The sequence below is a fragment of the Pseudopipra pipra genome, chromosome 1, assembly GCF_036250125.1.
Source record: "Pseudopipra pipra isolate bDixPip1 chromosome 1, bDixPip1.hap1, whole genome shotgun sequence".
NCBI classification, from domain to species: Eukaryota; Metazoa; Chordata; class Aves; order Passeriformes; family Pipridae; genus Pseudopipra; species Pseudopipra pipra.
The window spans coordinates 59,177,371-59,194,830 of record NC_087549.1 but is presented as its reverse complement, the minus strand read 5'-3'; the positions used below and the strand labels follow the sequence as shown (position 1 = coordinate 59,194,830).

Here is a 17,460-nt window from a genome sequence, read left to right as displayed (position 1 = left end):
ATTTCTCTGATGCAGAAGCCTTTTTTCAAAGGAAAATGTATATGGCACAGAGAGACACTCACATATTTTACAGAGGTTGTACTACAATTAACTCTGTTAGTCTAAGAACCTTGAAGTTTAGGAAAACCTAAAACTAGACTTGAATTTTGCAGCTGGTAATACATTGTTATTAAAGGGTAAACCACCTCATACTAAAGCACCTAGGCTTTTACCTGTTATTAAATCCAAGCTTTCTGGGTCAATTCTTGATCTGTTCTAAAGGTCTCTGTGTACCTGCTACAAGAAGGTATGTATGCACACACATATACATGTTTACCAGACTTGTTCAACTTTTCACTCTGACTGAAGTCGGTGAGATATTTGAAAGTTCAGAGGCTGAACAACTAGGTACAGTTGTTCAGCCTGAATGCTATATCAAAATCTTTTGTGAAGGCAGGGCTTTATTGACTGCAAATGCCTCCTGTGGGATTTACCGTACAATGAAACTAGTATACTATCTACTATGAGTATCATGCAACTTGCATTTGGTTCATCAAATTCCCTTCATCTTATACTTTTATTTTTTATTAAAACTGTTAAAAACATTATTAAGACTACATTAAAACCCATTATTATTTTCTTAGTATATTTCTTCACATTCCATAATCAAAGCAGCAGACAATGCATGTTACAGGTAGAATTGCTCTTGCTGTGGGTAGCAGCTGTTCCCAAACCAAAGACAAGGATGTGGGCTCCTTACAGACCGCCAAATTGAGTGAATTTTAGCTGGTATCCTGAGAGGAAATGAAAAGTACAATCAAAAACCTACTGATGCTGACTGCTGATCCCTGATCCAGCTGCCAGGGGAGCAGTGGCAGCACATGGCTGGGGTGAAAACAGGGACAGGACTACTCCTTTCCACAACCATTTCCATTTAGATCACCATACCCATAATATGTCATTGCATCCTTAAGGGGCAGACATTTGATACAGCTGAGCCAGTGGGACAGTTCTGCCTCCAGCATCCCAGAGTGCCTGGCCCTGCAATGTGCCTCCCTGCACCAGCTCTGCCAGCATGCCTGGCAACATCTCCAGGGCCTGCTGACCTCTCTGAAAATAATCTCAGCAAGAAACAGCTTTACATTTCTCTGACCTGTTGGTGAGTTGAGAAAGCACATTTGGCAGCGAGGAATTTCTTTCACTGGCAGAAGGGGCTGGACTATGCAGGCAAGGCAAAGAGGAAAACAGGAAAGTGGCAGTGGAGGAGGAGAAAGGAACATCCTTGGTTTTTTTCAGCAGAAATTAGAGCAGCTCAGCTATGACACCTAACCAGGCCAGAATTATCTATATTTTACTCCTAACTTAAAGTCAGAAGTAATTAAGATCTGTTTTCAGAACTATTGTTGAAACACAAATAACACATATACAGAATTTCACGAACATGATATCTTTTGGGGAATGCTGACACATAGAAAAGTCAAGATCTACACTTTAAAATAGAGGTGGGTTTGGTAGTGCCTAAACTATTACCCAGACAGCTTAGGACAAAGCAGTAGGGAGATACTCTGATGCTTGAATTTCCCCCAGCATCTGCATCCCTCTTATATGTGGGTCACATCTCAGGGTTGTTCCAGGTATTAGTATGGTAGATCTGCAGTTTTCCCTCCTAGGTGGCAGTAGTCACTGGTGAAGGTTGGCTGAATTCAAGCCTAGCTGGTATCCCCGCAGAGGAATGGCTAAGCAACTCTCCCTCTTGCCCTTCCCCACTTATTGTCCTAGGAATTTCCAAATGAATACCCCAAACTGATCAGTGACAGGTCCTAAGAGCATTTTGTGTCAGACTGAGAAATAGGATTAAAAGTTTTCAGTTCCTAGCTGCCTAGTTGGTCTTTGCTGCTGGCCACATTTTCAAGAAACAGGCTGTATTGCCAGTGCCTCAAAAGGAAGCCTCTCAGTAAAAGGATCAAGGAGGGAAAAAAGAAAATTTGAAAAGGATGGCCAAAAGCAGCTTCTGCAGGTGAAGAAATGAGATGATGGAGAGATGGAGCAAAACACACTAGGATAGAAGATGTGGCTTGTGATAATGACTCTGCTTCTGATTCCCTTTGGAGATCAAAGTAGTTTTGCTCTCCTTGCATCTCCCTCCCCACTGCCAGTCTCTAGAAAGCTGTAGTATTTTCAGAAATACTTTTATCTTTCCATTTTCCTTTCTGCCACAGTCTGCCATCTACTTAGAAGCTGTATTTCAAGTCCTACTCTGCATGGTAGAGGAGAACTGCACTGACCATGTAAAAGGTGTGAAGAACAATAAGTTTGATGCACCTGTGGTCTTCCCCTCACTGTTCTAAGAGGTAAAATTAGATCATGTCAATAGAGACTCCTGTCTTTTTAATGATTTGTCAGGGAGATATTCTCATTGAGCACACAATATATACCACATGATGGTACACAGTATATTCCCCTAAACCTAGCTCTACAACAGTGAACTTTCACTTTTTAACATTAGTTTACTAACAAAATGTGCACCGGAGCAACTTACTAATTAAAATAAGTCTATTGAATTATTATGCATTACTCCATTCATGGGCCATATTCTGCTATTCTCACTAATTTGGGGTAAATAATTTATCCTCAGAGTGTTTTCATTAACTGCAATTCATCTTCCAGCTATGGGATTGCAAGTAGCCTGAGGTAACAATCCATAAAGGGAAAGAAAAATGAACCTGTACCTCTTTCATCATATCCGACAGTAAACTTGAAGCAGATACCCTTATTACTTTGGGCTGTACTTTAATATATTAATTTTCACACTGAAAACGGTGATGGTGAGATGCTGTCAAGTGGCAGCCAAGGGAGAAAAAAAAAAAGAATGTGGTGGTCTAAACAGAGACAGTGAACATCTGCATCTGGAGTGAGGAAAGTATGTCAAGATCTTGCCTGCTGCATAGGAATAAACACATGGGTCTTTGATCCCTTAGAGACTTTAACGAAGTCAAATGTATTAGGGGCTGTCGCATGGTGCTGACGCCTTCTTAAAAAGAGATACAGTCACAGGTACTCTCTCTGCCGGATGGTAGGGAGACAATCTATCGCTACCAACACCCTTGGACCAAGTACACCCTGCCCTCTTTCGGCGAAGCATTCAGCGGGACCGCTCCGCTGGCATTCCCCGCCGGCCGCCGAGGCGGCCGGGACACAGAGATGCTGGGCAGGGGCCAGCCTGCACCCGCGGCTGGGACACGGGGAGGGAAGGAGAGGCTATGGGAGCTTTTGGGGAATCATGGAGGTGCGGGGGGCTGCGTTACTGAATGGGCACCTGAGACCCTTCTCTCTCTTCCTCCGTTAGCTCCGGGAGGATAAAACTGGAGAAGTTACTCTAGAATAAACTTTTTCTTTGTCTTTTCCCATGTGTCGGGAGGCGAAGCTTTCACAAGAGGGACCTTTCCGTCTCCAGGCTGCCTCTTTCAAAGCGTCGGGCAGCCGCCTGGATGTGAACGAGTTCCCACAGCAGCATCCATCACCCGTCAAACCGCTTTTATTCTCGGGTGAGAAACTGGGAGAGGAGAGGCGGGGGGCGCGGGCAGCAGCCGCCAAGTGGCTGTAGGGGCCGCTTGGCACAGGGGAGCGCAGACAAAAGCCGGCGGAACTACGTGGCTTAAATTCAAAAGGGGCGCTTCGGGCTCCATCAGGGCAGTCCCGGCCCGGGGAGGGGGCGGGAGCGGGGCCGGGGCCGCGGGGACGCGCATCCCGGCGGCGGTGCGGGGGGCGATGGGCGCGGGCGGGGAGCGGGACGGGCGTGCGTGGGGCGCAGCTCGGAGCCCCCGGCCCCCGCCACCGCCGCTCGCTCGGGGCCGCAGCAGCTGAAGCGGCCGCCCCAGCCCAGTCCCGGAGCGACGATGAGGGGCATCCCGGGCTTAAAGAGACTGCGGCTCAAAATCTGGCGGCGATGCGCCCTGCTGCTGCTCCTCCTCTGGGCTGCCTGCTGGGTGGTGGTGAGCGCTGCGCTGTTCCTCTTCCACAGGAGCGTCTTCTCCGAGCGCTGCACGGACGAGAAAAGCCACCGGATCCTGGCCAGGCTGGTACGTGCCCCGGCGGGACGCGGGGCATCGCCCGGCAGGACGGGGTGCCGGCGGTCCGTCGGGGCTGCGCTGAGCCGAGCACCGCTGCCGGCCGTGCCGCCCCTCCCCAGCTCCGGCCGCCGGAGGTGCCGCATTACCGGCGCCCCACGGTGCACACGGGCGGGTGGCTGCCTCCTTACCTCCTTTCCTCTTTCCCTCCCTCTTTCCCTCCCTCCCTGCTTCCCTCCCCGAGGCGAGGTCAGGTGCAGGCGGCGGGCCGGATCCCTGGCGTGGGATGCGGGTGAGCTGCCCAAGCTCTTTGGAAAGGGCAGCTCGGCGTGCCGCACGCTCCGGAGCGGGGGGAAACCTTCCTCCGGGTGTTGTTTCTTTTTTTTTTCTTTGTTTGTTTGTTTTGTTTTTAGCCGAAAATGTCTATGGACAAAAGTCATCTTTCAAAAGTGCCAGGCAGCTTGTATCGCCTTCTTTATGTCTGGCGTGAAAGGTGCGATTACTCAAAATTCAAGAAAATATTAATGAAAATTTCCCTTAGAAATAGTAATAAAGAGATTTAGGATTGTGTGGGAAATCCTTTGAGAAGAGAAGTAGCTTGGTTTAATGCTTTGAGTTTAATTTTGTTTCTTAATGAGGGTATCTGTACTGCCAACGGTTAGGTGGGAAGAGAGGAATCCTAATGGGAATTAAATAATCTATTATTGCAAGCAAGCAAAAAGCTGATCATAGATTTCCTTAATTCTGTATAATAAAGAAAGTGCAAGTATAGGCAGTGGTCCTAACAGAGTGTTTTTAATGGCAGTGAGTTCCAGTTTCTTTACCGCAGTAGCCAGCTTGAAGTACAGCTGAGCTCAGGTTTGCAGCTGAAGGAATGATTTCTGCCTCCTCCTTACGTGGTTGGGAAGATCACTGAGATATGGAGGAGCACGGGGCCGCCAAGCTCAGGGAGGTCTAGGTCCTTGCCATCACACTCGCCAGTAAAGAGATGGACTGAGACTTGTTGCTGTTCTTCAGTTTGGAGACGGTTAGGCACGCCTTCAAAAGCCCAGGCAGGGATCAGATTTCAGGCGCAAGCTTGGAAAGTTGTCTCTATTCACTGAGTGATAGCTCAGTTACAGACCCTCCTTCCAGAGGAAGAGTAGCTGAGGTTGCTGTGCTCGTCTATCTCTGTAGGTAAGTCTTCAGTACTACCATTAAGGTTTGTAAAGCAACAGCTTTCCTAGATGATGTTAGAAAGGGATTGTCCTTCTAGTGGAATAATTAGAAAACGAGCTCATCTTCATCAGCCCACAAATAAGTCTTTCGACATCTTCTGAGCAAGGCATGAGTTTTGCAGTTATAAAAGTGCAATTATCTATGAAACAAATAACCCGATAATTTGAGTCTCACGCTCTTTATTAAGCAAAAATCAGCCTCTAAGAAAAACTATCTTTCTAGTCATCTGTCATATTTTCAGTAGGAGATTAGATGAGCTATTTTAAGCAAGTTGGTGAAAATGCCCTAGCAAGTGGCATTTCCAAAGGGTTTATTTCCTTATTCTGAGTAAGATGTACATCTGTGCAGGTGTGTACTGCACTGACAAGGCAGAAGTGGCACAGGGCATTTTGCAGGAACCAATTTGAACTCTCTCAAAAAAAAAAAATCACTCTTTCCTAATGCCAATCTCATCTTCATTTACACTGAACACACTAAATCATAGCAATCAATTTCTGTTTCCTCTGGAGAAATCAATTAATTTTGATGCCTTCCAAACCTGGCTCAGTATTGCATTTACACAGGAGAAGTACTAGCTAACAAGGCAGAACATCAGTCTCAGGCCACTGATGGTGGTACAGTGAGTTATTTAAATTTATATAAATCCTTAGCAGGGTTTACATTAATTTAAGCTTTTACGTTAATTTAAACCCAGCTTTTCCGAACTTATCTTGATAAGTGCACTAAGGGCATTAAAAATTATGTAGCCAAATTTAATCAGAAACATACAAGCAAATCCAAACCATACTTGTGTTTGCATTTTTCTGTAGTACAGCTGCTTCTCTATAAGGATTTTGGCTTGGTGTCACTTTCATATTTTAGTTTTAAAAATCTGGCACTTAGTGGCATTCAAAGGGCAATCATTAAGTAGATTTAAAACTGTCTCATTGACAGATCTCAAAATGCAGCCATTAAGACAGGAGTGGCAGCATGGAGGACCATTTCTGAAAGATTTCCCTGGGGAATTGATTCTTCTTTTTATCAACAATCACCGTGATGAATTACAATCTTGTACAGTGAAGTTTGCAGTTAGTGCAAAGGTTCCTGGGTTAGTAAATAATAAATCTCTATCACCTGGTTAAATGTTTTCAGTCCACCAGAATGTGTTTTAACACAGTAAAATGCAAGCTAATACTCTGGGGAGCACAATAGTGCTATGCCAATATGATGGAAAATGGTCTTGTAAAACTGTATGTCTTTGGAAAGGATGTAAGGGTCAAATAATTGCTTCAAGATGAACTACCAGTGCAGACTATGTCTAAAAGGCATAGATAGAAAATATCTATGATAGAAAATAGTTCAAACTTCTTGATTGCTTACTTGAGGGAACCTTTTTGAAATCTTTGCTTGCTTTGGTGACGAGCAGAGAATGTTACATCTGGAAGGCCGCTCTGTGTTTCATCACTGTGAGACCATGAACTCCTTGATCAAGTTTTCTTCCACACATCCTAGTTTGCAAAACACTGCACAAGGTCATTGTAAAGAATACTATGAATTAGACATTCTTTGTCAGATACTAGGTTAATAATGAAAGATTTATAGGTTAAACTGAAAAAACAGCAGACAAGTCCTAAACAGCAACCAGGTTCAAAAAGGACTTGTCTCCTGTGTCTGTGAAATGCAAGACTGCTTTTTCCACAACTACTTTTTCTCATTAACGTGATTAAGAATGACATGATGTCAATGCAAGAAAATAAGATACACATTTACATGTTTGACTACAGGTGATGGACATGTGTTCTAGATGTAAGAGGTCTATGCATGTGGACCCTCTAAGAGTGAACTTGATGGACCACACTAAAACTGTCCATGGGGGCATGTGTTCACCCATGTGAACCCAATTACATGACTAAGTCCTAAATTCTCTTACTGTAGCAGAAAAGAGTTAGGTTGTGGTCTCTCAACAGAGTTTTAAACGTGCTTATACTTACAATCCAAAGAAAACCCCCCAAATTCCTTCTGTTTGTAATTCTCTTTCTAATATTGCTTAGAGTTCCAGATGGTAAGAACTGCTAAACTACTTTTGCTAAGAAAACTATGTTTCCTATTTAAAAAGGTAGAGTAAAATTGTATTAAATTCATAGGAGTGGATTTTCAAAAGCAGGAGCATTGATCTGCATGCTCTGAAGTCTGCAGACAGCCCAGTGAGTCTGCTTGGCCATCCTGATGTTGATGTCGATGCAGATGCGTGTGTGATTCACATGTGTGGACTCAGGGTCAGAACACTCATGCAAGAGTTTGCCTACCTGGCTCTCCTTGCTGGCAATGACTGTTCTCATTTGGCCTGTGAGAACATCAAAATATAAATAATTTTATCCCTGTCTGAACTGCCCTCAGGGAGCTGTTGCAGTCAATTTATCACCATTCTTGGATTTTGGACTTAATCCTCCATCCATTCCCCTGTGTGTTGTTTAAGGTTGAACTCCAAATGTTGCTTGGCATCAGAACATATTCTTCTGGTGTACACACCTCATAGACTGTCCTAAGAAAATAATTTACTTGAATGTTATGATCATGTTCTTTGTGTATGTAACAGCAAGTCACAAGTGAGGTGGGGCTCAGGCAGCCACTGCAAGGTCTCCACATGCAGGGGGTCCTGCCAACTTGTTTAAATGAAGGTTCAAATGCCAGAAAGAAGTGAAGGTGGCTGACACTGTCAAGCTGCCTCCCAGATGTTTGGCTTTCTACACCACCTCATCTCTTCCCCTTTCACCAGAGACCTCTGATCATCCCCTCTACTGATTCACTCAAAGCAGTCCCTACAGCTGCACTTCTGAATGTCTATAGGAATGTATCGACTGCCTCCACTTTTGGAAATGATATCATGGAAACAATTATGGGTTGAGGGAAGGATTGGTGAGGGAATCCTTGCAGTTCTTGTATGAATTTGCAATGACCACTTAACTATCAAGCAACAGTTTCCTTGCTTCCATGGGGTTATTTCTTTACAGCTACAAACAAAATTAAGTATTCAAGCAATTAATATTAAAATTTCACTTCTGATAATTACATATAAAACCTGAAAAGTCAGTTTGTTCTGCAGATTATTGTTTTAATAATAAAATATAGTATATATTTTAAGATTCTGAAAGTTCTTGGTCCAAAAGGCATTGAGCACAACCTCTGTGTTTCCTGGTAGGGCAGGAGGAGGTTAGGACAGCTTCGTTCAGGGCATGTTGAGTGCAAGGCTGAAACATGCAGGACTGTGGAAGAAACCAAAAATCCAGCTAGCCATGGATTTTCCTGTAGTTTAAGTGGAGGTCTAATTCATGCTCCCCTGAACCTTCCAGAGAAGTCTTGCATTACTATGGAAGTTATCTCCTGTGCCTTAAAGTGTTACAGCCCATCATTTCATATGGCACAGACACGTGTGTTTAAAGTTTGTCTCGCTGAACTCATATGTGTAAAACACTTCAAGGTAACAGGTCATTTAGTCCATTTCCTCGCCCCTGAAAATCCTGTCCTTTACCATCCCAAGAATCCCTGTTTCGAAGCAAGACTCCCCTGGTAAAAGGTCTCTAGAGATTTCTGAAAAACTATTGAGTGACCCAACGGCTGTAGAAGGTGTGTGTTTGTGGTTCCATGACTGCTGCAAACCTCTTGAGCTTAGGACTGTTGCTCATTATTTGTCTTTCTTCTACGTGGTCCATGGGCATATGGTTCTGCTATGAATATTCTGCTCTTTCACTCCAGTGTCTTGACTACAGCAGCGGAGCCCTGACTGGTGACCTCTGTGAAGACCTGTGCGTGGCACAGAAGCTGGTGTACAAACACTGCCTTTACTATGACAGAGGTAAGAAGGTCATTCAGGCCGATTGGAGAGGCCAGCCCATCATACTGAAATCCAAAAAAGAAGTCTTTTCCAGCTACCAGCACCTCAGTATGCTGGAGGAGGTGGAAACACAGGATATACCTGAAACTGAGCTTCTGCTGATGGTAGCTTTGGAGGTCAAAAATGCCTTGGGGCTAGAACTGTCTAATAGTACCATGGGGCCCCTGTGGACAAGGAAAAAGGGACCACGTTGGAAAGCACAGGTGGCCAGCATGTGGTCCTTGCTCCAGCAGGAAGAATATATCTACTTCAGTTTGCTGCAGGACTTCAGCAAACATGTGCTACGAATTATTGGCTCTTGTGGACACTTTTATGCTGTGGAGTATCTCACAGCTGGACATGCCTGGCACAAAACTCTTTTTCCCTTGGAAAACGTGATCGGTCCCTCCCTTACCGGACACAAAAGCAGGGTGAGAGCCATCACTGACATTGCACTCAGCTTTCTGGACATGGTGCAGCATTTTGATAATGATTTCTCTCACCGACTCCACCTGTGTGACATCAAACCAGAAAATTTTGCTATCAGGCATGATCTTACGGTAAGTTACATCTTTGGAATGGTGTTGCAGCAATTTGAAGTCAAAGTCTGGTCTGAAGGTGGCTGTGTAAAAATGACACTTCCCTCCTCATACAGCTTTTGGCCAAGGTTTTGCAAAACCAATGCATTTACAAGCAACAGGGGAGATCCTCTGCTTCTTTTCTGCTTTACAGTGTGAACAGCCACGTTTCAGACCACTAAATCCTGCTGCTTGTTTTGAGAACTGCTTGCTTACTTCTGTTTTGTTTCAACTCCTCAAAGGCACTGGTACTGACAGGGTCCCTTGGATGTGGCGAGGGATGCCTCCTGAAGGCAAGGGGATCTCAAAATCTGTGAATGAAGCTGTAATTTGAGTCATGGCAACTATTTTTGGTAGTGATGCTGAAAGGAAAAAACTGTTTGAATTTGAAAACTAAGGCTGAATTCTCTGGTCTGACACAAGGGGAACTCCCCACATCCAAGCATGCACATTTGTGTTTCAATGTTCAGATTATCTGGTCTGGAAATTCTCCAAGGACAGCGACAGGAAAGTTCCTGCTACTGTTAACTCTTTTGACTTTTCCTTGCACAGCTGTAACTCAGACCTGAGTAGCTATGCATGTTTTCGAAATAGTGACGTAGCTCAGCACCACATTGCTGCATGTATCTCACATTCTTCTGTGGACAGAAATTCCTCTGAGTTCAGTTGGAATTGTGTCTACAGACTGGAGGCACTGTGCAGTGAGTAAGTGTTTGAACTAGGCTCCCAATTTGCAGTGACATCAGTGGACTTTCTGCACTCTTACTGAATATAAAGCATTTTCGGCCACTTTAATACTATTTTTAGTACTCACTGAGAGTTAATATTACACTTGTATCTTCAGAGTACTAGATAAACATTGCCTAAACATAGAGCCATTAGAAGCAGTTAGAGTGCTTTCCCTTCACCCTTCTCTCCCCTCCCACTGTTTATTCAGGTGCAGTACGGCAGCTGAATAGGGAACAAGTGAGGAGCTACAGCAAGAAACTAAAATAAGCTGTACCAGTATTTAGGCAAAGCCAGGTATAGCAGAAGTTCCTCCAGGCAGGCTTTGCCCAGCTTTCTCAGTTGCACAGGGCTACAGCTGTCTGTGGATGAGCACACACCAGAGCATCTGGTTTACAGCCTTCTTACAGGAAAAGAGATTTCATTTAGGAAAAGAGGAAGAATGCTGGATATGTCTTCCCTCACGAGTCCTTTTGGTGAGTCTTGCTTTGCCAGGATCTTCCAGTGACTTCTGGGGTCCAAAGAGACAACAGACATTTTCTGGTATAGGTAAATATGAAAATTTAATATTTCCTAGGAGAATTAATTAAGAAAAAATGAATTGCTGCTCACACATGGCTCTCCCAGTTGTACATTACTTATAGCTTGGTGGTATTGCGCCATCAGGCTGAGAGGCAGGAGATACAGTCAGACAGCTGAGGGTGAGGAGAAGGACAGAGAGTGGGGGACAGGACAGAGAGTTTCTAATCAGTGATGGAGGAAGCAGAGTAAGAAGCAGAAATTCTATGTAGTTTTACCAACCAGTTGCAGAATGGGAACACAGTAAGTCAGCCTCTTTTTTGTCCCTTATGTTTAAGAGATTTTTTTCACTTGCTGGTTTCCTGTGCTCTGTATAGGAAAATAATAAAACCCATAATAGTACCGCTATTCCTTATTGGAGTAATGAGACCCCTAAAGCCCAAAGAAATGTGCCTAGAGTGCAGCAGTTTCACTTTGAGGATTATTTTCAAGTGGTGGGGATAAGGCTCCAGCTCTCACTCCAGCCTTTGCTTGCTCTCCTGCAGCAAAGGAGAGGAGAGGTCACTGCCTGGTAGATCATCCAGGAGAATTTTAAGCTGCCATGGAGCTGCCATAAGGTGCGGAGTTGGAAGGAGGTTTCGGGTGAATGCACAGTGCTCTGGGAGAGCTTCCTCTTTTATGCCCACCTCAAAGAGAACTGGAAAGATTACAGCACCTTAAACATGACATTAAATCAGGTCAGGAACCAAGTTGGGTCCTTGCTGCAATTCCCGAGGTACCTTCTTCATCAATTGTGATCATAACAAACCCCACCAAAATGTAGCTGATCATAGGTAGTGTCACCCAGATCTGTTTTCACGGGGATTGGCTGGATGCCCACACTACATTTTTGTAACAGATAAACTTCAGTGAAGCCGCTGAACCCTTTGGCAGCTGTATGTTTGGGAACCAGGGCTCGTTTTCCTAGCAGAGCAGTGGATCGAACGGTCAAATGTACTCAGTGCTGGCAAAGACCCCACCTGGGAGCTGATGCAGCAATCCTATGACTGGGGAAACCCTGCACTGCTTTCACGGTCTCTTCTCCAAAGAACTGAACAGCAAAACAGGAGAAAGCTTAAGGAAGTAAAGAAGAAAAGAAAAAAAAAGATTTGCCTGTTCGAATGTGTGAAATTCCTTAGGATATGTCATCATCATAAGCTCCAAAAAGCCTAAAAATAGTTGAGTTTTTAAGCTATGCCTCATTTCTTCAAGATTTTTCCCTAGGGAAAGAGGACTAGAATAAAATGAAGATTAGACCATGTTCTTTTTCTGCCCATGGAAGGTTTATTTGGGCTTCTACCAAACCAGACATCTTTAGTTCCTGGTGTTGATCCAGGTGCTGTTCCAGTCACACAGTTCAGTTTCCCCCATTATTTGGGTGGTTGAATCTTAAAAATTAGACTACCATTTGAGCCCAAGTAACTCTGCTTTGCCCAGGTCCCAGATATTTTCCTCAAGGAAAATGTGTGTTAGATGCTGCAAGGGAGCATCCCCAATTTAAGTGTGAAAAGCAGCTGTGAACATTCACTGATTGCACATCCATGATGACTCTGGAAGCAGGCTGCTTTCCCTGTGGTCACCTACAGTTTGTCTCAAATCAAGCAGCTGCCATCCCCTTACTGAATTCCTTTTCCTCTTTATTGCTGAGATTTTTTTAAGTGGAGCATTCATGGATGGAGTGACATTGGCGGAAACTGGGACTACAGCCCTTTGCTCCCAGAGTGGTCTCACCCCCAACACAGGCAGCAGTTCTGCAAACCACTTTGTGCTATATATTCACTGCTTTTGTGATCCTTGTGTCAGGATGAGAAAAGTGATTGATCCCTTCAGTCATGTTTTTTCTGCTGTGACCAGCTTCTGGCTGGACTCTGCTATGGGACGTATTTCTGGACAAGCAGAACAAGAACTGTGCACAGTAAGTGTGTCAAACCATAGCAAACAGGACTGGGCAAAGCCAGAACCAGCTTTCAGCGAAGTTAGAGATGTCTTTCTGCAGCTGAACAGACTCAAAACCACTGAATACAGGGGTAGGTTTGCTGGAGCAGTACCAGGTGCAGCTAACCCTGGGCGTGCCACTGCTCCCCTCCACAGAGGCAGAGTCAGGGGTTTAGTCTGAATGCTGAGTTGTGAAGTGATACCACCTGGCCCATGGATAACTGTGCACCATCATAAAATTAAAAGCTTAAGGTGCCATCTGCATATGCTGCACCAGCAAGTAAATCAGTTTTCAGGATGAATAGTTCCAGCTTAAAGCAAATCAATCCAATTGATCTCAGGGAGGCATATTGCCCACAAATAATTTTCCCACTCCCAGTGTCATAAACATTGGCTGTTTTTGTTTAAAAAGTGGTATTTATAAGGCTAGTGCGGCTCAGTTAAGTGAAATAAGGCCCTTTCATTTTGATCCCAGTTCCTCACTGGCAGATGCTCTTACACAACATTTCCAGAAGCAAGGAGCAAAGAACGCCTGCTCAGCCCCGTTCTACGGTCTGTGCTGTGCCAGATCTCATGGGTTGTTTTGATCCACAGGTGGTGGCCATTGATGTGGATATGGCCTTTTTTGAACCCAAAATGAGGGACATCCTCGAACAGAATTGCACAGGAGATGAAGATTGTAATTTTTTTGATTGCTTTTCAAAATGTAATCTGAAAATAAGAAAATGTGGAGCACAGAGAGCCAATAACAACTTGCAAGTGAGTAGACACAGCTGTTTTATGCATCCCTTTCTTTTAAAATCACACTGACAATAAAATGCATGATATGTACTAGGAGACTGTGAGATGAAGACAGTCAGGTTTTTAAATGCCTCCACATAAGTATCAGTCCTGTTCAGAAATCTCATCTAGGGGCATGCAGACAGATCTTTATATTCACTAGTGCTTATCTGCCATGTTTTTATGTAGCTGTTAGCACAGTGCCTCAGACAGGAGAGCAAAATAGGGGCAGGGAATTAGCATTACCTTCTCCACTGATAGTAAAGACACATCCTCGAGTTGCACCTCAAATACTCTGTTCAGTTCTGGGCTCCTCAGTTCAAGAAGGACACTAAGGTGCTGGAGCAAGTCCAGAGAAGGGCAACAGAGCCTATGAAGGGTCTGGAGAACAAGTGTTATGAGGAGAGGCTGAGGGAGCTGGGGTTGTTTAGCCTGGAGAAAAGAAGGCTCAAGGACATCTTATTGCTCTTTACAACTACCTGAAAGGAGATTGTAGTGAGTTGGGGGTCAGCCTCTTCTCCGGGGTAATATGCAATAGGACAAAATGAAATGACAAGAAGTTGCACCAGGGGAGGTTTAGTTTGGATGTTAGGAAAAATTCCTTTACTGAAAGGGTGGCCAGGCATTGCACCAGCTGTCCAGAGAAGTGGTGGAATCACCATCCCTGAAATGTTCAAAAAACTTGTAGATATGACATTTAGGGTCATGGTTTAGTGGTAGACTTGGCAGTACTGCACTGACAGCTGGACTCGATGATCTTACAGGTCTTTTCCAACCTTAGTGATTCTATGATTCTGTGAAAGTCAGAGCTGTCCAAATCTCCAGAGGTAATAGGTGATTATAGTGGAAAGGGATGTCCATGGGCTTCTTGACCCTGGGATGAAGTGTCTTACAGCTCACCCAGCTTGTGTTGCTGGGAGGCACTAACACAACAGAGGGGTTTGGGGAGTGTAGCTTGTTGGCCTTTTGCCTCCATCTCCCACCCCTTTACCCTCACCACTTGTTATGCAGAATCATAAAGTTGTTTAGGTTGGAAAAGACCTTTAAGATCATTGAGTCTAACCATTAATCCAGCACTGCCAAGTCCACCACTAAGTCACGTCCCTAAGTGCCACATCTATACATCTTTTAAATACCTCCTGGGATGGAGACTCATCCAATTCTCTGGGCATCCTGTTCCAATGTTTGGCAACCATTCTGGTAAAGAAATTTTTCCTAATATCCAACCTATACCTCCCTTGGCACAACTTGAGGCTGTTTCCCCTTGTCATATTGCTTGTCACTTGGGAGTAGAGACCAACCCACACCTCACTACAGCCTCCTTTGAGGCAGTTGTAGAGAAAGATAAGGTCCTCCCTCAGCATCCTTTTCTCTAGGCTAAACAACCCCAGCTTCCTCAACCACTCATAAGATTTGTGAAGTACAGGAGCAATCTGAGAAGGAGGGGCATTTCTCAGATAGAGTGTAACCTGTGTGGATGCTTCTTTTCTATGCCTTTCTCTTCGAATGGCTAGAGGCATTTTGGATTCAGATGACATTTTGTTACAGTCCCAGGGAAACAGCAGGGCATTAGTTGTAGCTACAACAATCTGCTCTTTTTCCTTTTCTCAGGTAATCTGTGACAAAATATTCCGTCACTGGTTTTCCCCAAATCTCAGAGGACCGTTGGTTTCCCTCCCCCTGCAGCTGCAGCTGCAGAAAGCTGTGCAGGAGTGTGCTCAGCCGGGGCACATGGACGCCGCCGGGCACCAGAGGACTCTGAAATCTCTCTCTGAGTTATACCACCTGCTTCAGGTCACTCGACAAGAACTGCAAAGGGCAGAGTAGACACAAAAGGCAGGACTGCAAAGGCTACACGCTAGTCTCTCTGCCATCCCTCCTACCCACTGTACATTTACAGCACAGAGATTGCTCTTCTGCTATGCAAATTAAATTCATGGCTGCAGGTGCAGCACATGCTCTTAATATCCTATCAAGTGTGAAATTGTTTTACATTACCTGGATTCTGTTCTTGCTTATTTTCCTGAGCTAGCACTATACTTCTCCATCAGAATTCACACACCATTCACTTACCAAGAGCTGTAGACACTGCATCTGTCTGAGAGTGGTGCTCAGAGTGAGGATGCATCTACAGAAGAAAAGTGTAAGTAAGTGCAACAAAACTACTGTCGATAACTAAAAGAGTGGATGGGTGTGGATAAGTACATGCATGGTGCTTGTTTAAATTTCTCTGTAGAATGAGTTTTTTTAAAATAGGGACAGAGTGCTCTATGTGATGATAAAAAAAAAAATCTCAAATAGGGAAATGTGTTTTCACATGAGCAAAGGGTTGCTTTTGTAGAAAGCAGTCCTGTCTGATGTCCTCAAATGCATTTTCTCTGGGGCATTGCATTACCTGTGCGATAGATAACTTTCTGAGGAGAAATTATATAAAGCTACTTTGGGCTTTTCTAGAGCAAAATAATTATACCCTTGCTGAGTTCCCATGTGGGTACTCATATTCTGCAGCGCAGAGGTATGAATAATGCCACTGGATTTTCCCATGTGAACAAGCCCTCAGGCACTTGTACATCAGAGCACTTGATAAGAAGCACTCCTTTGCCAGAGAGCAGAATTACCCAGGAATGTCAACAATCTGTCCTTTGCACTGAACAGAACAATATCCAGACCCAGAGTTGTCTTCCACAGTATTTTTTTAATTAACAAAAGGAAAATCTTTGTATTAATTCATAATCTTGCAATGAGTTACATAAATAAAGATCCCTAGATTAATTTACAATCATTAACTTTGCCTTTTAAGTGTGCATAGCTGGCGGTGGAGAATCTGACACACAGGTTCAGAAGACACTGCACGTGCTTAGGCCCAGTACTGGGCAATGTACCCACAAGCTGCATGAGCAATTAAAAACCCCACAACCAGAAAACCCAGCAGCCTATGACAGCCCTTGGCTCAGAAGGACTCTTCAATGTTAAGACTGACAATACAGATTTTTGGATGTGACACGCATAACAACACTTAATCTGTTTCATCTTTACATCCCTCAGCCTTATGACAGCCATGAAGCCTGTGAGAACTAATTATACATAGACTTTCTGTTTCTGGAGTGGTTCTTAAAAGTAATGTTAAAGATTGCCTGTGATCAGAAAAATAGGAGCTGCTCAGGAGACCTCAATCTGCTAAAAATTAGGTCAAATTTTCAGACTTGTGCTAGGTCTATTTTATATTTCTTGCAATAAACTACCATATTTTTAAAAATCATGCAAGTCCTTAAAAAGCTCATAGCAAGAGCAATGTCAGCTGCCTTTCCTGAGGCTGGACAAACTGGTGTTAAGTCAGAGCTACAGCTTAGGAGCTCCTGACTGGTAAAGCTGTACTCAGTCCACACTTCTCCTCTACCCAGGCAGAGAATGTTTCAATACTTTAAGATCATCCTTTGCAAAAGCGAGGAGGCAAAGCAGAATAAGAAGAAACATGAACTCTAGAACTAGCCCTGTTACAAAGTCACAAAATTGATAGAGAAAATAAATAAGGTAAATTAAATAAATTATGGTAAAGGGTCGGGGAAAGATAAAGTATCAAGTAGATAGAAGATAAGGAAAAAGAGTTGAAGGAGAAATAGAAAAAAGAAGTAAAAAATATAGGCCCCTTTGTGAAAACATGATTTATGATGCCAGATTGAATAAAGTAGCATTCAGTCTGAAGATGAAGAGACTGAAGATAAGTACAGTAACTTTCTTCAGAAACAGAAAGAAGGTGATAAAAGAGAAT

General features: G+C 44.0%; 1 protein-coding gene across 1 annotated transcript; it reads left to right on the top strand.

Annotated features, from left to right (window-relative positions):
• The first annotated feature begins 3,762 nt into the window (after window positions 1-3,762).
• DIPK1C (divergent protein kinase domain 1C) lies at window positions 3,763-16,470 on the top strand. Its single transcript, XM_064658110.1, has 4 exons — window positions 3,763-4,058; window positions 8,997-9,674; window positions 13,506-13,670; window positions 15,303-16,470. The coding sequence occupies exons 1-4, from the start codon at window positions 3,876-3,878 to the stop codon at window positions 15,516-15,518; spliced, it is 1,242 nt and encodes a 413-aa protein (XP_064514180.1). The 5' UTR covers window positions 3,763-3,875; the 3' UTR covers window positions 15,519-16,470.
• Window positions 16,471-17,460: the final 990 nt, after the last annotated feature.